Source organism: Vicugna pacos, chromosome 12, assembly GCF_048564905.1.
Source record: "Vicugna pacos chromosome 12, VicPac4, whole genome shotgun sequence".
NCBI classification, from domain to species: Eukaryota; Metazoa; Chordata; class Mammalia; order Artiodactyla; family Camelidae; genus Vicugna; species Vicugna pacos.
This window is the reverse complement of record NC_132998.1, coordinates 58,467,881-58,490,677: the sequence shown is the minus strand read 5'-3', so window position 1 is coordinate 58,490,677 and position 22,797 is coordinate 58,467,881. Positions and strand designations below refer to the sequence as shown.

Here is a 22,797-nt window from a genome sequence, read left to right as displayed (position 1 = left end):
AGTTCTTCCTTCCCAGCGGCCAGATTCCTGGCAGAGGGGCTGCTTAGCTTTTGGAGACCCCTAAGCGCCCCATCCTTGCCTTCCCGGAGCTCCCGCCCCTCTACACCCCCCCCCCCTCCTGGCGCTGACTCTCGGCCAGAAGAGGAAAGGCTGTCTCCACCCACCTCTCGCACTCTCCCTGCTCCTTTATAAAGGCCGGAACAGCTGAAAGGGTGGCAACTTCTCCTCCTGCCGCCGGGAGCAGCCCGCCTGCCTCCCTGTGCGCCCGCAGCCTCCCCCGCTGCTTCCCTGAGGGCTCCCCTCTGGCCGCCAGCGCCCATCTTTCATTCTCGAGATAGAGATATTTTGCGCGCACACATATACACACACGCGCAAAAAGGGGGGAAAAAGCCCACCCTCCAGCCTCGTTGCAAAGAGAAAACCGGAGCAGCCGCAGCTCGCAGCCCGCAGAGGACGCCCAGAGCGGCAAGCAGGCGGGCAGACGAACAGACCGACTCGCGCCGCGTCCACCTGTCTGCCGGGCCCGGCCCAGCGCGCAACGGGCACGCCGCGCGCGCGGAGCAGCCGTGCCCGCCGCCCGGGCTCCGCGCCAGGGCGCACACGCTCCGGCCCCCCCACCCGGCCCGGGCGGGAGTTTGCACCTCTCCCTGTCCGGGCACTCGAGCCGCCGCTGTAAAGCCAACTTTGGAAAAAGTTTTTTGGGGGAGTCTTTGGCTTTGAGGTGCCCAGCTCTGCGCTTTCCGACTTCGGGGGCCTTTCCACAAAATGTTGCAAAAAAGCTAAGTCGTTGGGCAGAGGAAAACGCCTTTAGCCGGAGAGTGAAGACGAACCATCGACTGCCGTGCTCTTTTTCCTCCTGGAGGTTGGAGTCCCCTGGGCGCCCCCACACGGCTAGACGCCTCGGCTGGTTCGCGACGCAGCCCCCCGGCCGTGGATGCTCGCACGGGCTCGGGATCCGCCCAGGTAGCGGCCTCGGACTCTGGTCCCGCTCCCAGGCCCTCCCCAACCCCCCAACGACGGAGCCCGGGCCGGGGGCGGCGGCGCCTGGGGGCCATGCGGGTGAGCCGCGGCGGCGGCTGCAGCGGCCTGAGCGCCTGAGCGCCGCAGACCCGAGCAGAGCCCACCTCCCTCCCCAACCCCCGCCCCTCACCCTGGCCGCGGGGGCGGCGCGCTCGGTCCACGCGTCCGGGGCCCCGCGGGGCCGGGCCCGGAGTCGGCATGAATCGCTGCTGGGCGCTCTTCCTGTCTCTTTGCTGCTACCTGCGTCTGGTCAGCGCCGAGGTAAGTTGCGACGGCAGCTGGGGCTGTTTCGCTTCATTCATTACCCCTACCTCTACCCTCTGATCGCCCCCTCCTCTTGCTGCAGTGAACTTTGGATCCATGCAGCCCCTGGGCCTGGCGCAAGGCGCTAGGTAACCTACAAGGGCTTGGGACGCGAGGTCCGGGAGGTGCCAGGCTCTAAGGGGAGGGGGCAGCGGTGGCTTTCTTTCCTGCGGTGCGATCCCAGATCTTAGAGCTTTTTAGCGTCAGGGGTGGGTGTGCGTGGTCCTGTTTCCTACCCCTCAGGAACCCGAGAATAAGCCCCCTTCCTGCCAAAGGGAGAGGGTGGGGTGGTGCCAAGGCAGCAGGCAGCGCGTCCTCCCCAGCCCACTTCGGTGCAGCTTAGGTCCTGTCCAGGACCCGGCTTGCACGGGAGATGCGAGCTCGCGCACCACTGGCAGCCACGCCAACCTTGGGCGGGGGTTTGCATCCCACTCTGGCCCCCACTCCGGGTCGGGGTGGGTGCCCTCGGACCAGCGCAGGTCTTGCCCGGCCCCAGAGTGCGGTGCAGGAGCAGCTTGTGTCTTGGGCGCGGTGGGTGCCGAGAGAGATTTTGGGCACTTGAAATTAGGGGAGGAGTAGGGGCTCTTAGGGAATACAGCCCCTGGGGCGGTGTGTGCCTGAGGTCGCGCCATACCTGCGCCCGCGCCCTGCGAGAAGACGCACCCCTCTCCCCCGCTTGCAGGGTGCGGAGCGCGCCGCCTGTAAAAGCATAGCAGCAAGGGAGGTGGAGTATAAAAACGTCTGCGGGAGCTATCGGGTCGGATGAGTGCCCCGCACCCCTCCCCGCCTCACGTAGCAGTGAGTTGGCAAGTCTACCCGGAATCCAGGTGGGAAAGGGGGCGGGGCAGGGAGGAGGCGCGAGGTGCTGGGGAGAAGAGGGCAGCCGGGAGCCGGCGTGCCTGGGTCCCGTCCCGCCTCCGCTCGGCCGCAGCCGGGAGCCCGCATCTCGCCCGCTCCCGGGGAGGGCGGGCCCCTCTCGGCCTCCAAAGAGGCGCAGGAAGGAGGCGGCGGCGGCGAAGGGGTTAAGGTGAAGAGCTCCGAGGCCGCGGCCGGGCCTTGGGCCGCCGCCAGCGCAGGTTGTTTTGACCACGGAGGAGCCGTCGCCGTCTCCTTTTGTTCTCGGGGCTCCTCGAGGGCCGCCGGCCGCCCGCCCTGGGGCCCCGCCCTTCCGCGGCCAGCCCCTGCGGCCAGCACCCGGGAGGGAGGACGCGGGGCTCGGCCTGGCCCCCTGCAGGCCCCTCCCGACGTCCCCTCCTCTTTGCTCCCGCAGCCCCCCGGGCCGCGGCCAGCTGTTGGGGAGGGGGGCGCCGGCCGGCCCCAGCTGCCGTCTTTCCTCGCCGCGGGGCCTGGGGGCTGGGCCCGGTGCCAGGGCGTCCTGGGAACGGCGGCGCCCCCGCCGCTGCTCTCCGCAGCCCACCCCGCCCGGCCCCCCGACTCGCTCACTCACCCCACGCATGCACACTCTTGGCCGGAGGCGATGCTGCACTCCGGCGGGCGGGCGGGTGCGCAGAGCAACGGGCACGCATTACCACGGCCGGGTCGCGCGCCCGCCGCCGCCACGCCCGTGCACACGCGGGGCACACGCGCGCGCACCGCATACACACGCACGCACGGCCCCCGAACACGCATCCTGAGCACACGTGCGCGCACACCCACGCACGCATACAGGCACGCACGGCCCCTACACCCCCTGCACCAGGTGCCCACCCCCGAGCAACAGGTGGGCCCACCGTGGTCCCTGGAATCTCATTACCTCTGGAGCGATCCCATTTCCTTCCTGGGCCCTATGAGGGAGAGGAAACAGGGACCCTTATATCAGGTCCCAGGTCCACAGCACCCACTTGGTTTTTGCCTGATTAGATCAGCTCCATGTCCCTCAAGCTTTACCCCTCTGTGATTGCTTTTTTAAGCCATGCTTATGTGGCTGAAAATTGTATTGATGTGACTGGGGTCGCTGTGATGTCCGGAGCATTTCTCCCCTCAAGTAAGTCCTTCTTTAAACCTCCAAGACTGGAGGCCTTGAATGCCTGAGGGGGCTCCCACCCCTGACTGTTATGTCTTTTTTGTGGAGCCCAGCATGCTCTGGAGAGGCTGGATGACAGCTGCATAAGGCTTTCCCAGGCCTGCCCTCACCGTTTCCACCTTCATCCAGCACCTCCTCCTCTTTTTCCACAGCTCCATGGGTTCGGTGGGGTGGCTATGGTATAGAAGGTGGTGCCTTTCTCCTCACTTTAATCACAGCATCCTTAAACACATGGCCTTCAGGAACCCACAGTTGTGTAGTGCTTTGCAGTTTACAAAGCACTTTCCTGCAGAGCCTGAGTAAGCTTCAGGAGGTGAAAACTAAAGGGAATACCTGTCGACACGGGGGCCAGTCCAGGAAGACTTGCTGGTGGAGGTGGCCTTCGTCAGGTCCCCTCCATGCTTGGACTGAGCCTCAGGTAGAGGCCTCAGCAGCTGGGAAGAAGGGCTGGGGAGCTCTGAGGTAGGGCCTGGCTTAGGGTCGGCCATGAGGGCCCATCTCCATCAGCTGAGCTGGCTTCCGGGAGGGTGACTCCCATTGTCATGTGATGCCTCTGGCCTCAGCACCCTTCTACTGAGGAGTGAAGGAGCCCATAGTCCTTAGCACCCAGCTTCTTTCTGGTTTGCTAATGGCCTTAGGGAGTGAGAGACTGACTTGCCGGGATCTCCCGGCCCTAGAAATGTCTGCAAGGTTAGGATCAAACAGAATTTGGAGGCTCTGGTGAAAGACCTCGGAACAGTGTGTGTGTGCATGTGTGTGTGTGTGTGTGTGTGTGTGAGAGAGAGCGAGAGAGAGAAAGCTATTGGTTCAGTAGGAGTGGTAGAGAGGTGCTTGCCATGGGCCTCATAAGTCCCTCTCAAAGTCTTCCATCACCCACCATGAAATGCCCCTCTAGCACCACAGTTTTCATTTTCTGAGTTATTTAGTTGTTTATGAGTTGTTTTTCCTCACTTGAGTGCAAACTCCGCTAGAGAGCTTTTGTCTTGGTCACCACTGTCTACTCTGCTTCGAATGGTGCCTGTAATCTGTAAGTACTTGTGAGAAGGACAGTGAATCCTGGAGGGTAGGGGTGGGGCTAGGGAAGGACCAGACACGTGTCCAGGGCTTGCTAAGTGCTTTACAGACATGACCTCCTTCAGTCCTCACCCAGGGCAGCCCAGCAAGGCCACATTGCCCTCCAGCAGGCATTTTCATTTTGAGTGCCCCTGTCCCCCTCCACCCATCCATCTTGAGAGAAAAGCGTGTCTTTCTTCTCCATGTCTTGGGACTTGGACTGGACAGGGGAGAAGAAACAGAAGGAAAATTAGATTTCAAAGGTTCTGTGTGTCTTGAGCTGGGCCTCAGTTTCCACCACCTAACAAAACAAAATGAGAAGGCTGGGTTAGCTCAGAGTTCCCCCAGAGCAGCAGAATTACCTGGCCTCTTGAAAATGCAGATTCCTGGGGCCCACTCGGTGCTGGGAGTTGGGACTAAGGGTGGCAGTGATTGCAGTGGGCTGCCAGTATTACAATTGCTGCACTGGCCCCTCTCTTCCTGGTCAAAAAATTTTTCTGCTCAAGGGAGAGATGGGAGTCCAGTGAGGGGCTGGGCTGACTGTAGCAGGGGTCGGGGAGTGGATGGGGTCCCAGGAGCAATAGGGCAGGGAGATGCTAGGTGGGAAAGGGTGGTTCTAAATGGCTTCTGTGGTCTGTCCAGAGAAGCCTTCTTCAAAGGGCTTGGCTTTGGCATTGAATCTAGATCAGGCCTGAGACTCTGAGGCAGGCGGGCGCTCCGAGGCCCTGTTGGCTTCACCCTCTGCCCGCTGCTGACAACGCCCCTGGTTGCTTGGGCCGAGCCAGTGTCATCTCCGTCGGCGGAGCGGAACGGCAGGCAGGCTGGGGAGTGTGTATCTGTGTGTGCACTGGGGCCCAGGCAGAGGGTGGGGTCCAGGTCCCTTTAATCTGCCAGCCTGGTTGGGAGCAGTAAGTCACCTGGCCTCAGCCAGCTCGTGCCCTTCCTACCTTCTGCAGCTGGCGTTGGGGGTGGAGTGGGGTGGGGACGAGGCTGTTTGCCTTGGCTCCCATGGCTGGCTGTGCCCCAGCTGCCTTCTGGCCACGCCCTTGCCCTGCCAGGAACCCCAAGCCTGAGATCTGGGACAGCTTCATCAGGGTGCCATGCCTCCATTGCTGTCACTGAGGGGAGCTGCCCACCTACAGAGGCTTCTAGAACCTATGCCTGGGGAAACCCAGGCTCCACCGGGTTTGTCACCCTCCCATACCACGACCCCAAGCAGGTGCCCCTGTGAGTCTCCCCCAGGGCAGTGCATCCTGGAGCTGACCACAGACTGAATTTCCCCACCCCTCAGCCACCCCCGGCCCCGGAAAGGAACCACCCACCAGCCCACACGGCCCCAGGCAAGTGCCAGTGTGGGGCTCAGGTGCCATTTCCTGTGGCCCAGCACCGGGGATAATGCAAAGCCACATTCTCTTCTGTGGGCAGGCAGCTCTCCACCCACCTACTGTCATCCTTAAAAATGTCCTGCACTGCTGGCCCTGCACAGGCGTGCCCTCCAGGAGCCACACTGAAGGAATGGATGGTGACCACAGCACGGCTCACTAATTGCCCATCATTTGCTGGCTGCTCTGCTAGGTGTGATTCCCCAATAACCACCCCCTCCGTGAGGTGTTATTAGGCCCATTTAAAAGGTAAAGAAGCTGAGGTTTTAGGTTGTTAAAGACTCCAAGAACCGAGGTTCCCCTGCAGCTGAAGCCCTTGCTTGTTTGTCTGCTACAGAGTTTCTCCATCTCTGCCCTGGGGACATTTTGGGCCAGAGAATCCTTTATTGTGGAAGGCTGTCCTGTGCATACAAGGATGTTTTGCTGGCCTCCACCTACCAAGGCCTGTAGCACTCCTCTAGTTGTTACCCCCAAAATGCCTTGAGACATGGCCAGTGCCCCCTGGGGGCCCATTCATCCCTGGTTGAGAACTTGAGAACCACTGCTTTATGACATCCACAGGGTGGGGAGCAGACAGGAACTGGGAGAGAGGGGCCTGCCCTGCCACTCGCTAGTCATGTAGACCTGTAGCCATTTACTTGATTTTTCTAAGCCTCACTTCCTCATCTGGAAGATGGGACTAAAAACAGTGCCAGGCTCTTGGGATCCATAGCATTTAGCTTGGTGCCTGGCACATAGTTAGCACTTCACAGAAGTTAGCTGTGGTATTAGTATCAAACCCAGGGGCTCTCAGTGCATTCTGGGCATCCAGTGGTCAAATTACTAAAAACAGGTGCAGGAATGGTCTCTCTACTTAGAATAAAGTCCACTCTCTAGGAGACAATTTGCTTGGGGGTAGGAGAGAACATCCCAGGTGACCCTCCTGGTGGAGGAGGTGGGAAAATCATACAAGAGGGAACCCCAGGGAGAAGGGGAGAGTCCTTCTTCATGCATTTTACCAGTATTTTATGAGCACCTACTATGTGCTTCTTCCACCTCCCCAGTCTCTCACCTGGCGTTTCCCCACCAGCCTGGGAGCTTCTGGGTTTGTTTCCATAAGACACCATCTCCTTTGCCTCATAGGCTAGGTCTGGGGCATCCGCAAGGCCTGAGTAGGGGGTCTGCCTACTCTGCCGTGGCTGGCTGCTGCAGCCATCTCTCCAGTGGGCAAGGAGGTCTTGGCATGAGCGCTATGTGCCATTTGGTACTGGACCTTCTGGCTGCTCTTAATTGAATCATTACCCCACAAGCAGCCTGGGAGACCTGACTGGGTACCCCATCCTTGGCTTTCCTCTGCTGTTTCTTCTGCCACCCCCTGGCAGAATTAGAATTGGATCAATTGTTTTCAGCCCCTTCAATTCACAAATGAGAGCCAGGACCAGAGAGGGGTGGTGACCAGCCTGAAGTCACAGGGAGGTTAGTAGCAGGATGAGGTGGATTCCAGCTCTCTGAACTACCAGATCTGGGGCAGATAAAACCCTCAGGGCGAGTGACCTGCTTTGGGCTTCACTGAAGACCAGCTGCCTCCTTTCCATTCCATGGTTGGGTCTGGTGTTCACATTTGGTGACCACCAGAGGCGTGGCCTCTCTGAGGTTGGATGAGGCGGGGCACAGTGGAGAAAGGAGAGGAGAGTGAGGGGCCGCTGAGTCGACACCACTCCTCCATCTCACACATACAGCTCCTGGCTCCCCGGCTGTGCAGCCATGGACCCCAACTCCTAGCCAAGCTGACTACTAGACCCACACCCTTCCCTCCCTCACACCTGCCGACAGAACTAGGCACCAGGCAGGATTATAAGCTCCACGTTCAAATGCAGAAACTGAGCTCAGGGGTCTCCAGAATTCATTGGAAAAGCAGTCACGGCCACTGTCTCTGACTCCAGGCCAACTCGGGTGGACAGAGCTGCACATGGTAGGACCCCCGAAGGAGGTGTTGATAAGTGATGAGGAAACAGAACTTTGGGGGAGGCTAGTACCTGATCAGTCACCAGGCTCCCAGCAGACCTTTCAGGGAGCATCTCCCAGGGCTGGCCTTGAGGCAGGATAATCTCTCTGCCCCGTCAGTCAGGGAGAGGGCAGCGTTCCTTCCTGGAGGCAGCCTGTGCTGAGCTTCTCAGCTCTCCAGGTGGTGGAATGTTCAGTGAACCAGCTAGAGCAGGAGCACCTCCCCTCTTAATCCAGGGAAACCGAGGCACAGAGTTGTGTAATCCACGGTCAGGCGGTAGTAAGTTGGGTCTGCGTGTGCCCTCTCCAGGGCTCCTTCCACAAGACGCAGCCCTCCTGTGTGTGTGTGTGTGTGTGTGCGCGCGCGCGCCCGCGCGTGCGCGCATGTGCGCATGTCTACATGGGTGTGAGTCCGGACTCGCAGCAGATCTTAGGCATTTTCTTTGCCCAGAGGCACTGATTGTTGGATTATGCTTTTCAGCCTCTCATCTGCCCTCACCTCTTTCTCAAGACCTTTGGCATCAGCCCCTTGGGTCTCCGCAGCCTGTGGGGGAACGTAGCCGTGCCCTTCCTATTCGAGCCACTCTCATGTTATTGTGGGCCCTGTGATTTCCCTGGAGGAAGCCTGGCTCAGAATGGGGCCTGTTAAAGTACTTATTAAGTTTCAAGTGTTTTTGGTAACAGGCCAGAGGGGCTCTAAAAATAGGGTTTGGTTGAGCATGGGGCATGGGTGAGCTTTCAGGTTTCCCGGCCGTATCTGAGGATTCCCTTCTCTTCTCTTTTGAGTGAGAGACTAAGTAGATATCACTAGTGCACGTGGCCTCCTGAGACCGACCTACTCCTCAAGCAGTTATTAAACAGCTCGTGTACCCAGGAAGCTGGGAGTAAGGGCTCTGCCATCAGAAAGACCTGGGTTTGAATGCAGGTTCTGCTGATAAATCAGTTGTAGGACTCTGACCAAGGATGTCACCTATTTGAGCCTCTGTTTTTTTCATCTGTAAAATGGGGATAGTTAGATCTCCCATGACAAATGCTGGCTGCCTTTAACTGTCAGGTGTGGAGGGGAAGCAGACAGAAATTAGACTGTTGGAGCCTCCCAGAACCTGGATCTGATGGGGAGACAGACACATACAGTCAAATCTAACTTAAAGCGGGCTGGGGTTCCTGTTAGGGGCTGAGGGGCGCAGGTCTGAACTGGGTCTTAGAGGCTTGGGCAGGTTCTGGCCCCAGGCCTTTGTGCTCCTGCTCTCAGCCTGGCCGTCTGTTCGCCCATGGCCAAGGGGGCCCTGCAGGAACGTTCTATAGGACAGAGTGTGTATGTTTGGAAGAGAACCACAGCTGGAAAGCCCTTGCTGCCAGCTCACTTGGTCCCATATGTCTGCCTGGCAGGGGGACCCCATTCCCGAGGAGCTCTACGAGATGCTGAGTGACCACTCGATCCGCTCCTTTGATGACCTCCAGCGCCTGCTGCACGGAGACTCCGTAGGTAAATTGAGTCCTCATCCGGTGCTCTGGCCCTCTGCCAAGTTCTGGGGAGCCGGGCGAGCAGGGCAAGGGCATCCCCTCTTCCTTGACATCCAGAGAACCAGAGCCTGTGGCAGCTCATGGAGGGCTGAGCCACTCCCGTCCAAGGCAGGGCTGAGTAGGCGGGCGGGTTGCTACCTGGGATGTGGGGTGTGGCAGGAAAAGCTCCCACATGTGGCTCTGGCTTGCTGCAGAGGGTGGGGTACCGAGAGGAGGGGGCAGGGAGAAGGTGCCCAGGGCATCTGCTGAGTGTATATCCAGGTGTGGACTCAGCCAGGGAGGGTGGTGCCGGAGGAGCCATCTATCTCCCTGCCGCTCTGGCTGAGGGCCCAGTCTCCAAGGTCTCTCGGGGACACCTGGCCCGGACCAGTGGGCAGCCCTGCCCATGCCCGAGAATGCTCTCAGCGCATGGGCACGTGCTCGGTGGCACACACGTGGCGGGGCTGGTGGGATGGGTCGGGAATGTATTTATAAACGCTGTCTTCAGAGCAAATTCCATTCTATTCTAACCTCTGGCCTGTTCCCTGGAGCCCTGCTCGGCACCCCCCCTGCACCCCCAGCTCTCCTTCCCTCTGGGGTTTTGTCTCTTTGTCACTTTGTAATCCTTGCCCAGACTGCTATCTACGGGGGACAGCATTTCCTGCCTTTGTTTCCTCTCCCCTTTGGGCCCCTGGCTCCCTCTCAAAAGCATTCCCGGGCCCTTTCAAACCTGCCTGTGCGGGGGGCTGGTGAGGCCGGCGGGAGGGGGCCCCAGCTGGGCCCACCTATTGTTCACCAGGCCCCCCACCCCACGTCTCCCACACCCCCCACCCCATGCCCGACTGGCCAGCCCTGGTCAACACAATGGGGCAACTTCCAAATTTAGCCTTTCTGCTGTTTCTTTCCAAGGCCCTTGGCCCCCACCCTCGGGCAGCCCCTATGCACCCCGGGTGGGGGTCGGGGTCCAAGATGAGGTTTTCAATAGCGGGCCTGTTTCAAGGCAACCATGTGGCTATTTTTTCCTAATCAACTTAACCTTTCCACAAAGCACATCTTTTCCCCATCTCCTCCCCACCAGGGACATTCCAGAGATGGCAGAGAGAAAGGAAGGGAGTGAGAAGGACAGACAGACAGACTGGCTGACGTGGGAGCAGCAGGCTAGACGGAAAGGCACCAGTTATAGCACAGCCTCCTCCAAACAGGACCCCCTGGGAGCCTGCACGGATGAGCAGGAGCTTTGTCAATGGCAGAGTCAGCAGGCGGGGTACACAGCGTGAGCCGTGAGGTGCCGCGTGGAGTGGGCAGGACACCCTGTAGCTTCTATGCTGGCACTTCAGCCGTCAGAGAGACAGAGGATCTGCCCATGATGCAGCGTGGCTCCAGGTCCTCTCCCACCCTCACTTCCCGCAGCGGCTTCCGGCCGCCATCTAGAGAGAGGGATGTCTCTGAGGAGTGCTGATGACGCTGAGATGGATGAGGGCTGCCCAGGCTGGAGGAGGGAGCTGTGGTTTGTGAGCTCAGGAATAAATGGACAACTTAGGGCAGACACGGGGCAAAAGGTTAGAGGGAGAGGGACAGAGACGGTGGAAGACTAGGGGCTAGAGAGAGACCCCCCCCAGTACCCCCCAGCAGGCCTGGCTCCCCACCCCTCTCCCTGCCTTCAGCAACCCCCCCTTCCCTCTCCTTCTCTCCCTCTCTCCCGCCCAACTGGGCCATTGTCCGGGGCTCCAGAGGGGCTGTGTCCAGGGCACGCTGGTCCCCCCTGGGGATTCTGGGAATTTCTCCATTCAGCACTTCCTATGGGAACGCTGGGCGGAGGGGCACTGGAAACTGGCCTTCAGAGCTCTGGGTCCTCACCCTGCCCTGGAGGCCAAGGAGGGTTCTCTTATAGTAGCAAAGGGGATGGGCTATTTTTAACTCCATTGACATGGGTTCTGTCCAAATATGTGGCTGAAGGTCCCAGAGAGGGGCTGACGATCAGTCAGGGCTCCACCACCCTCTGAGCCCTGTGGCCACCCCAGCGTTTGCCTGGAGAGGCCACTCTTGGTAGCTAGGACCCTTGGGTTTACAGGGAGCAAAAGGGAAGACTATTTTCTGGAGTGGTGTGCCAGTGAAGGGTGAGAGGCAGTCCTCCTACCTGCCCCGGAGCCTGCTCAGAGCCCCCACCCTGTGGTCTGGCCAGCCAGCAGTTATCAGAGCATGTCTGACCTCCTCTTACAGATGAAGACGGAGCTGAATTGGACCTGAATTTGACCCGGTCCCATTCTGGAGGCGAGCTGGAGAGCTTATCCCGAGGGAGAAGGAGCCTAGGTAAGGCTGAGGGTGACAACGGTGGCCCCTCAGAGGTGGGAGGCGGGGAGGGAGAATTGGGGATGCAGCCAGCCCGAGGCTGGAAGGCTGGCTCTTTTGTCACTTAGGACTGAATGGAGCTAAAAGACTGTAACAATCCTTAAATTACCCTCTATCAAGGAGTTGAGTCACACACTGTTTTCTGAATATAGTCCTTTAAAACCTCATTTGTTCATTAGTTTCACCTTGGAGGTAGATACTGTTAACCCCATTTTATAGTGTTGAAAACTGGGGCCCAGAGAGGGTGAAGAAGTAGCTGAGGTCACACAGCTAGCAGGTGGTGGGTTTGGGATCCCAAGTAGCTCTTCTCACTTGAACCCAGTGCCGTTGGCAGGCTGCCTATGTCTGCTGCTGCAAAGGGCTGTGCCTGGAACAGCAGGTGTGAAGCAAAGGAGGATAGAGATCGCTGGGTCCCACAGAAGCCTTCCCAGGGAGGCGGGTGCCCACTCCAAGCCCCTCCTTCTCTCTGCCCACCTGCGGGGCCCAAAACACTGTGGACAGTGGCTGGGGGGCCTTCTGCATAAGAGTCGAGTGGCCTGAGTTTCACTGCCCGCTCTGAATTTGGGCGGCTCATTTAGCTCTCGGAGCCTCAGTTTCTGTACGTGTAAATAACGACAGATGACAATATCCCCAGCATTGACTGTGTGCCCGCTGTAGGCCAGGCTTCACTCACATTACTCCTTTGATAGGCAAGTGCAGTGTAGGCGCTGTTATCCCATATCATAGGTGAGGAAACTGAGGCTTGAAAGAAGCAACAAGGTAAGAATAGATTACAGTGTAAACAGCAATGTGAGAGTGGCTACAAGGCCACATGCTGGGCAAACCCATAAATGTGTGAAATCATAGAATAAAATGGCTGACGGCTGGTGGAAGGAAACTGACATGTACAACATGCTGGTGCTCTCAGAATGATCTCTCTGATCCTTACAACGTTTCTTGGGTATAGATCTCATCATTCCCATTTCGCAAACTGGGAAACTTAGGCCTTAAGCCCATCAGCAACCTGCCGAAGTCCCATGGCTGGAAACAGTCAGGACTTGAACCCTCCACCCCCAGGTTGAAGGAGGTGAGAACAGGCCAGCCATTTCTAAGGGTAGGCAGTCCCAGAGTGGCTCCGCCCTGGGCTTTCCTGCCGGTGGGGGGTCTGGACAGGCCCACCTCCCTGACAGAGGTCCCCGCTCCCTCCAGGTTTCCCGACAGTCGCTGAGCCAGCCGTGATCGCTGAGTGCAAGACACGTACTGAGGTGTTCGAGATCTCCCGGCGCCTCATAGACCGCACCAACGCCAACTTCCTGGTGTGGCCACCCTGCGTGGAGGTGCAGCGCTGCTCCGGCTGCTGCAACAACCGCAACGTGCAGTGTCGCCCCACCCAGGTGCAGCTGCGGCCCGTCCAGGTGCGCAGGCCAGAGCCAGCCCTGGGGATGGGGGTGCGGAACGCGCTGACCAGGCTCCTGGCGGGTGAAAGGCCTTCCTTGCAGGCTCCAGGGCTCTGTCCAGACAGGGCCACTCGTGGGAAACTTCCTCCAGATGGGTGTGCGGAGGCCACCCATGGGTCCACCGAGGCCACCCAGGCTTCTGTGAACACGAGCCACAGACAGGCTCCCCGGGCAGGGCTGGGTGTGGGGCCAGATGTAAAGGATGCTGCCTCCTCCTTTATGGGGAATAAAATCCCCAAATATCCCTTGAATAGACTGGTCCACAAGTATATTGTACACTCAGAATGTTGTGGGCAGCTGCTCCAGTTCCCCCAAAGCTCTCCCCTATTCAGGGCTCTCATTCCACCCAGAAAAAGGCTCGGTTAGGTGCCCCAGCATCTCTAAGGCCCACTCATCTCCCTTTGACAAGTCATATCTTTAACAAGGAAGACAGAGACCCCCCCAACTAAGACGTTGCAGGAGCTGGGGCAGCCCCTAACAAAGAGTCAGAATGCTGAGTCCTGACCGTTTTTTGGAAAGATTGGGTATACACTCTGACTCAAAGGAAATTTTAGAGTAGAGGCTGTCCTGGGGAGCTCCCCGTCTCACATGGGGCAGGGCAGGGCCAGAGAAGTCTCAGCTGTTTTCTGATTCATATGGAAAGGTTTCTGCACTCCTTGGGCCAGCCTTGCCCACACACCAGCTTAGGCTGGGCTGAGCAGCTGGGTGGTAGGCACACCTCCCCAAGGCTCAGGACTGGCTGGTGAACCCTACCTACCCTTGCCAAGTGCTCTGCCTCCTCCACACTCCCCTCCCCTGTGGTCAGCTCTGGCCTGTCCTCGTGCCCGCCTTCCATCCCAGGCCTGGGCCCTGTGCCCAAGATTACTGATGTCACTCTCCACCCCAGCACCCACTGTCATGGTATCTCCTGTCCCCAGCACTGCCAGCTCTGTGGATGGACACCTGACAGCTGACCTACCCCTTCCCGCCTCCCTCCTGGATAAAGCCTCCCCCCACTTCCTTCCAGACAACCATCTCCCCGCCTCTGCAGCAGCCCCTGACCTTGGCTGGCGCTCCAGGAATGAGGATACCACAGGCCCCATGCTCAACCCGGAAATGCCTTCCTCCCTCTCTGGGGGTTCCAACGGGGACTGCAGAGGCCAGGTCGGGAGGGCTTGTTTTGATGGAAAAGCTACGAGAAGGGCAGAGGGCAAGGTCCTGCAATTGTTTCGGCCAAAGTGTCTGCCCTGCACTCTTTAGGCTTTCGAGGAAAAATCCACAGGGGATGCTGTGGGGAGGAGCAGGCAGGCGGCTCCCCTGTCCCTGTGGTCTCACAGAATCACTTTGATCTTCCAGGTGAGAAAGATCGAGATCGTGCGGAAGAAGCCAACCTTTAAGAAGGCCACAGTGACCTTGGAGGACCACCTGGCGTGCAAGTGTGAGACGGTGGTGGCACGACCTGTGACCCGAAGCCCGGGAAGTTCCCAGGAGCAGCGAGGTAACTGCCCATCCAGGGCCTGCCTCTAATTGCTCAGCCCTGCAGCCCCCTTCTCCAGTGGCAGCTGCCAGGGGCACATGGGGATCAGGCATGCCCCTGGTTACATTCACTTGAAGCTTTTCATATCACTGACAACAATCCAGATTCCTCCCCTACCTGTGAGACCTTATGGGAGAAAGTAGCCCACCTCTTCTCACCCAGCTGGCCCTCTGGCCTTGCTGCCAACTATTCCCCCTCACTTATACCACCCCAGGAAGGTTGGCTTTTCTGAGTGGCCAAGTAGGTTTCTGCCTCAGGGCCTTTGCACATGTCACTCTGTCTGACATTCACTTCTCCTAGCTCTTCACGAGTCTCGCTCCTTCTCTTCACTTGAGTCTAAGGTCAGAAGTCACCTTCTTCTTGAGATCTGCTGGCCACCCCATCCAGAGCAGCCACCATTCCAGCCTTGCTACCACAACCCCCTACTTTGTTCAGTGGGTGTATGAAATGGTGGGAGGAGCTATGGCCTGGACCAGAGAACAAACACCTCACACATATTGTCTTCAGATATTTAACAGCTTGTCCTGGGGATGAGAAATCACACTAATTCCTTGTAGCCTTGGTGGAAAAATTAGGACCAGTGGAGAAAAATTACCAGAGACAGACCGTAACTCCACACACACAAAAGCTGGTAATCAGTCAGGGGTCCAAGATGGAATTGTCTGTCTTACTAGGTGATGAGTTCCCCATTGCTGGAGCTATACAAGTAAAGGCTGGACAACCATGCAGCAGGGGTGTGACAGACACGGCTCAAACATCGGATGGATACATGAAACTGGAGTTTAGTTCCTATCCTTAGATTTCATGAATTCACAATTTCAGGGGCATAGTTTGACTTAAAAAGTGGAAAGGGACTGAAAAAAAATAATGTGGTCCAGTTGCCTCCTCTACATTTTACAGAGAAAGTGCCTGAGGCCCAGACAGGCTGAGGACTTGCCCAAGGTCACACAGCCAGTTCCAGGCAGGGGCGTAGCTAGAACCCAGGTATCCTGAAGTTCTATGCTTGACTCTTACCTCACCCTGACAGCTGTCACTGGCTCTTTAACTTGTCTCATCATTTTCTTTTTTTTTAAAGATTTTAAAATCTTAGAGTTAGAATGGATGACGTGCAAGTCAGTCCTTCAGTGTTAATGACAGGGTTGCTGGAGCACAGAGAGGTTAAGGAACTTAATGAAGAGTGCACAGTGGCAAAGCCTAGCCCAGAACCCAGGTCTTGTAACATCTAGTTTGGGATTCTTTTGACTGATTCCTGCTGCATTTTCTGCCTTGAATGTTTGCAGTAAGGATCAAATGAGAACCCTTAAGTTAAGAGGATTAAATGAGTATAAAAAATCACACAAGTAACTGTTTTGATTAACTTTCTCTGGGGACAGGACAATCTTGCTGTCATTTTTTCTTAACAAGCCTCCTGAAGGTAGGGCCATCTCTTAGCCTCTTCCTCCTGTTCTCAGAGTTGAGCTGAGGCCCAGTGCCTTGGGAAGACTGAGAATTTGACAGCTTCAAATCAATGTGTTGTAAATTATTTGTAGCATTAACATGGAGAATGATTTCTAGTCAGGAAAAATTACATCTTCTTTATGTTCAGAATGGGGTTCTTTTCCATGCCTTTGTTTCATGTGATTTTCTAAACCAGTTTCTTGGGCAGTGTGTTCAATCACTTGATGTGTAGGCAGCAGAGTCTCGCCACTGTAGTTTCAGCATTTTGGCCCCGGATGATGATTCGTCCGGCAGCTGTCTGCAGGCAGGGCTAAGGCTTGGGATGTGGCCCATGTGATGGTCAGTGTCAGACCTCCTGGGCACAGAGCTCTGCTCCATATCACCTAAGAGCTAAGTGACAACCTTGAGCTTGCTCCGGCTCTGCCCAGCCCAGTGTCCTGATGATGGCCCTGTTTCTGGAGCGGAAACTCTGGCCCTTCAGTGGCCCTCCTGGGTAGCCTCCCCTAAGGAGGATCTGAGACCTGCCTGAGTCCCTGTATTGCCTGTTTTCAGAGATGAGTGGCTGCCTAATGGGAGCTTGTGTCTGTGAGGTAGGAGGTCAGGTGCTGGCTCCAAAGAGCTGGGTGGGCCGGGGAGAACTCGGAAGGCTCCCAGGAAGAGGTGGGCTTTCAGCTTGGCAGACAAAACTTTCATTGCCAGGGTGTCCATCTGGGCAACCAGTAGGAAGAGAGACATAAGCACTAACCTTGACTGAGACTTGCAGGTGAAGAGATTTCCAGCCCAGTGGTTAAAAGCAAGGATTCCAGAGGAAGATCCCTGGGTTCAAATCCCAGTCTTTCTGTCTCAGTTTCCTCATCTGTTAAATGTACATACCTGTACCTGCTGTGAGGATAAACAAGCTTAGAACTTTGCCAGGTGTGTGCTAAGTGCTAGCTAAGGGTTTCTGGCTGTTTCCATGTATTATCTCCTAACACAGGAGCTGCTGTTCTCAGTTTTACAGATGTGGAAATTGAGGCACAGAGAGTGTACATGACTTTCCCCAAAGCATACAAGTAACACTTGGGAAAGCCCAGTGTGGATCCAGGTGGTCTGCACACAGCCTGAGCTCTGGCCTGCCCCCCACTGTACTGCCTACAATCCAGGAAAGGGATCAGGGACGGCCCAGGTCAGAGGCAGGGCGTGTGGTTCCTCCAGAAGCCCAGTGGCTCCCTCCTCCTGTGATGAGAAAGGGCTGAGGTTGGTGGCAGGAAATCTCAATAGGGGGTCAAGCTGAGGGAATAAGAAATAAGTGAATAAGAGCAGCTGCTATCTGCGAATCATCTTTTTTCTGAACGTAGTGGCTTAAGACAATAGCCATTTTCTATTCTCCCCCCATCGTGAGTTGACTGGGCTCAGCTGGGCGATCCTACTCTTCCGTTATCTGGCGGCTGCACTGGGACAGCTGGGCCTCTATCCCTCTCCCTGTGGTTTGCAGCCTCTCCTCCCAAAGTGGCCTCCCCTGCAGGGGAACCAGACTTCTTAAGTGGCATCACAGGGCTCCCCAAAGTGCAAAGTTGGGAACTGCCAGGCCCTCTTAAGTCTTATGCCTGGAACTAGCCAGCATCAGTCTGCCTCCTAATATTGGTTAACAGATCCAAGTCCAGGCCAGGTTCAAGGGATGTAGAAATAAGGGGCATAGCAGTGGGATAATGACAAGGAGCTTGAAGCCATAGTTCACCTGCCCCCGCTCCGTCTCTGCCAGCATACTGTCAGCTATTCCTTTCACCAGTCCTATGAGGCGGGCAATCTTATTATCCCATCTCACAGATGGGGAAAGAGACACAGAATGGTTCAGTAATTGTCCCTAAGGTACAGCTGATGAGCGGTGGAGCTGGGATTCAAACCCGGGAGGTCTGGCCCCAGGCTCCCCTCCCACCCCTCTCTCAGCCCAGAGGATCTGGGGAGGTCTGTGGCAGGGCTTGATCAAAAGGGATAGATTCCCCTGCTTCCTCCTCGTCACCCATGCTCTTCCTCCTGCTAACGCCTTTCTTTCTCTCTTGCAGCCAAGACACCCCAAACTCGGGTGACCATTCGGACGGTGCGAGTCCGCCGGCCCCCTAAGGGGAAGCACCGGAAGTTCAAGCACACACATGACAAGAAGGCACTGAAGGAGACCCTCGGAGCCTAGGGGCATCGCAGGAGAGTGCGGGCAGGTGAGGGCCAGGTGGGGAAACGGAGGCCCAGCACTGTTTCCTTCTCCCTGGCCTGTGGCTTGGGCTGAGGAAAGGGTTGGGGTAGAGGCATTTTCCTATACAAACTCCAGGCTTGAAGCCTTGATCCCCTCTTCCTAGTTATCAATGGAGTTTTTCCGTGGGGACCCCAGCCCAGCTGTGCGCCAGCATACCCTAAGGGAATGGGAGGTCTAAACCTCAAATCTCCCAGCGCTGCTGGAAATCGGGGACGGCTGGTCGACCCTGGCAAGGTGGGGCGTGTGAGCGTGGGATGGAGCCCCTAGGCTGTCTCTGACCCACTGTGTCCCTCTGCTTGGCCTGCAGGGTTATTTAATATGGTATTTGCTGTATTGCCCCCATGGGGTCCTTGGAGTGATAATATTGTTCCCTTCGTCCGTCTGTCTCGATGCCTGATTCGGACGGCCAATGGTGCTTCCCTCACCCCTTCACGCGTCCGTCCACCCTTCCACCAGCGGGTCTTCTCTCAGCGGCCTCCAGCATCTTGCCCAGAAGCCCAAGAAGGAAATGAAGGACCTGGACTCCATTGCTGTTTTCCTCTTCTGTCCTGGAAGAAATGGGATAAGAGTGCAAGAGAGACTGGTGGGGTCGCTGTTGGTTGGGGGAAAGGGGCTTCCTTCGCCTACGCTGTGGACTGGCCCGAAACTCTGCATGTGGGCCTGAGGGCCTCTCAGCATGGCCTGCCTGGTCCCTGGACCTTCAGGTATCTCTGCAGGGAGCACTCCCAGGCAGGCCGGGGTACTCCTGTGGCTGAGACTATGTGGGGGAGCAGAGACTGGAGAAACCCCCTCCTGCAGTGCCCAGGCCTGGTCAGCTCTCCTTGGTCATCTCTGCTCACAGTGGCTTCTTTTCATTTTATATATTTGAATTCTTTGAAGATGTGGACTCTTCTGGGCGGGTGTGGCCAGAGCACCAGGCAGCCAAGTGCCCTCTCAGATGGGTTAGAGATGAAGTTTGTTCTGGAGGTGGTTGTAGATGGTGACCTGGGCATCCACTGCCTCCTGCCACTCCCCCCTTCACTTTTTCCTCTGTTTCATCTCTCTACCTCCACCCTATGTTTCCTCCTGTCCTGGCCCTACAGTCTGCTCCACCCAGGGGCTCTTGGACCCCTGATTGAAGCCTCAGATAATCCCAGTCACTATTCTGTAGGACAGAAGACCAGCAACCAGGGCAGCAGGGGGCCTGCCCATCAGATCCCAGCCCAGCCAAGACTGCCATGTAAGGATGTACAGGGTGTGCACTGCACAACGGCACTGCATGCAGGGATCACAGTTCACACACACCATAGATGTGGCCAATTTGTATATTTATTATGACAATTTTCTGGCAGATGAAGGTTAAGTGTCTTGAGGAAAGAGATCCTTTTCCTAATTGACACAAAGGCTTTGTGTGGACTGGCTGGGCCTCTGACCCAACCCAGGACTTGGAGAGGTTGGACAGGAGTGAGCCCTTGGTGGGGGCAGGGAGACAACACTTGTCCACGTGGCCTCCATTTCCCCAAGTCCTCAGCTCAGGCAGTCTCCCTTCCAGACAGGTGCGGAAAAACCCAAGAGAAAGTCTTCAAGGAAGAGGGCAGCCCTTGCCCCGCCCCTGCGTGCTTCCCCCATCTTAGATCCTTTTGAGTTCCATCTCTGGTGGCTCCTCCCAGGAAACCAGCTCTTGGGCTGGGAGTCGGGGAGAAAAGGGAAAAGATCCCCAGGGCCCCCTAGGGGTGGGGTCTGAGCTCCCACCTCCCTTTCCACCTTCTACTGCACTTTCCCCCCTCCCCCTCTCCAAAATCTGCTTCCTTCTGTTTGTAAAGTTGGTGATTATATTTTTGGGGGCTTTCCTTTTATTTTTTAAATGTAAAATTTATTTATATTCCGTATTTAAAGTTGTAAAAAAAAATAACCACAAAACAAAACCAAATGAATCCGCCGGAGATCTGTCTGTTGGCACTGCTGTGACAATTACCCTTTCCGCATTGGCAGGATTTGCCGACAGCTTGCAACGTGTTCCTCTCGCCCTAGGAGGCTCAGGCTCACACTCACGCACACACACACGCACACACGCTCACACTTGCGTGCGCACACGCCAGCCCACTGCTCTGAGGGAGGCCTCTGTCGGGGACTGGGTGAGAGCCACACAGCCCACTCTGTCGGTCTTGGTCCTGCTGCAGCTCCGGATACCTGGACCCCACGTCCCAGCCCTGTGCCTGTCACTGGCAGGGACAAGGGATGGGTCTCTAACTTGAGAGTCTCCACAAGTGAAATGAATCCTCAGCATTGTGGGGTGGGACTGGCTGTGGGGACGGGATACCCAATGTGGGGAAGGCTGGAGGGGTCCCAGAGGGGCTGTGGGGTTAAGAAGAACACAGCTGAAAGTTGGAGCTAGGGTCTGATCTTGGCTCAGCCCTTAGAGAGCTGTGTGGCCTTGGGAAAGTCATAGCCCCTCTCTGGCCAGTACCTCATCTGAAACACAAGAAAATGACCAGGAGACCTGTGGTCGACAAGGTCCAGCTGTGGGGTTCTGTGCTTTCCCTCATCCGCAAAGACTTGGGTCCCCTCCCATTAAAAAGATGCTAAATGTGTTCTGGGTCTTAACTGCAGGCAGATTGGAGCTGATGGAGAAACCTAGGAGTGGAGAATCTGACTCATCATAAGGACAAACTAAAACAGCAGAACTCTGCCCCAAAGCCCCCCTCTTTACCTGCTATATTTATCTCCATAAGACAGATCCTCTTTTGGCTCACTCTACATGTATATTTGACCCTTGAACAACACGGGGCTTAATCCACATATAATTTTTAGACCGCCCTCCCTGCCTGCCTTTCATCTGCAGCTCCTCTGTGGATTCAACCAACCATGGACTATGTGGTACTGTAGGATTTAGTATTGAAAAATACCCATGTATAAGTGGACCCGCATACTTCAAACCCAAGTTGTTCAAGGGTCAACTGCACACATTTCCTTGACTCCTCTCCGCCCCCCACTTGGAGTTATTTTGTTCACTTCTCTGTCCCCAGAGCCCAAAAAGGGTGCCTGGTATATAGTCGGTGCTCAAAAGACACCCGCTGAATGAATGAATGTAAAGGTCTCTTACTGGAGCCATCCAGTGCGTCTGCCCCCAAGTCGCAGCTTGCCTGGCTGTTCTTCATCACACATGCTATGGTGTTGCAGGGAAATTGCACACTCTGAGGGTGTCACTAACTCCAGATAAGGTATTTCAACTTCTTAGCCAGCTCCATGCTCAGCACTGCATCTTCTTTAATTGGAAGGTCCTTGAGAGATGGGGGCATGTCAAATCCACCTTCTAAACTATCCAGCCATCATCTCTCTTCATAGCTACATCTCTCTCTCTCCATCCATCCATCCATCTACCTACCCACCCATCCATCCACCCTTCCATCCACCTACCTATCCACTCATCCATCCATCCACTTACCCATCCATCTATCCAACCAGCCACCCACCATCCAGCCACCCACCCGTCCAGCCATCTCCCTCCTTCCTCCCTTCTCTATCACTTTAATCATGTTCCAAGCTCTGTACTTGCCACTTCATTTTATTAGCTTCTGAGGAGTGTGGTGCCTGTGAAGGGAACAGAGATTTAGCACAGAACACAGCCAGCCCCATCGCAGCAACGCTAACCCCCCTGCATGGCTTTATAGAGCAGCTGCATAGGTTAGAGACACGAGGGCCAAACGCAGCTCTAGGCATGGACTTCATCTCGGTCAATGGCAGGGGTGTTATTTTTTAACTCTCAGCACCCAGCAAATGGCTGCTCACACTCCACTGTGGTGGAGTAAAGAGGGGAAAAAAAAAAAAAGAATGAACACAAAATCACAGAAGGATTAAAAGTTCCGCTGCAGCCAGTGTGCACATTTATATTCCAGGCACTGTTCCATTATTCTACTCAATTAACCCCACAATCCTTTCAGGCGGATATTATTGTCCTTGTGTCACAGATGAGGAAACAAGGACTCAGCGAGGTTCAGCCCTCCCTCCCTCCTGGTCTCCAGGGCATAATTCTCCCATAAATAGCCACAGTCCCCTTGGGGGCATGTTGAGACTCATGGGGCGGACTTGCAACGTAATGTCAGGACCTTGTCTCCCTTAGGGAGCTCTGGTCTGCAAACGGACTCGAGTCTGGGATGCAGGAGGGACCACATGTCTCTGTCTAACCCATTCACATTGTCTCCTGTCAAGTCAGACGTCTGTTTACCAGACCCAGATCATTCTGGTTATAAAAGCCTTAGGTCCTTGAGGGTCGCTGATCTGTTTTTGCCCTGAGGACTTTGTGAGCCATTAGCCCCACCAGTCCCCCGCTGGTCAGACCACCTGGTCCCGCTGCTGTTACGGTAACGTGGCCATTCCGCCCCTGCCAGTCATTGCCGCCATGGCCTCTGCCCTCCCAGGGGCTTGACTCGCGCCCAACCCAGGAATCAGGAGTTGGACCACTGGCGGGACTCCCTGCCTGGACACTGAGGCCTTTGAAGATTGTTGGGCTGCCTCAGCTTCGCGGTTCTCACCGTCTTGGTGAAGGCAAGATGGTGATTTGGGGTGGTGCTTAGGTGCAGTGGGTC

The 22,797-nt window shown here is 56.4% G+C and overlaps 1 protein-coding gene across 2 annotated transcripts; it reads left to right on the top strand.

The window, feature by feature from the left end:
* Positions 1 to 215: 215 nt before the first annotated feature.
* PDGFB (platelet derived growth factor subunit B) lies at positions 216 to 20,141 on the top strand. 2 transcript variants are annotated; one of them, XM_015241634.3, is made up of 7 exons: positions 216 to 1,281; positions 9,154 to 9,250; positions 11,488 to 11,577; positions 12,805 to 13,010; positions 14,388 to 14,529; positions 18,048 to 18,197; positions 18,689 to 20,141. In XM_015241634.3, exons 1-6 carry the CDS (start codon positions 1,219 to 1,221, stop codon positions 18,170 to 18,172), a joined length of 723 nt encoding a protein of 240 aa, XP_015097120.1. In that variant the 5' UTR covers positions 216 to 1,218; the 3' UTR covers positions 18,173 to 18,197; positions 18,689 to 20,141. The 2 variants fall into 2 exon arrangements, with proteins under 2 accessions (XP_015097120.1, XP_006207156.1); XM_006207094.3 differs by having other exon boundaries at positions 18,540 to 20,141.
* The last annotated feature ends 2,656 nt before the right edge of the window (positions 20,142 to 22,797 follow it).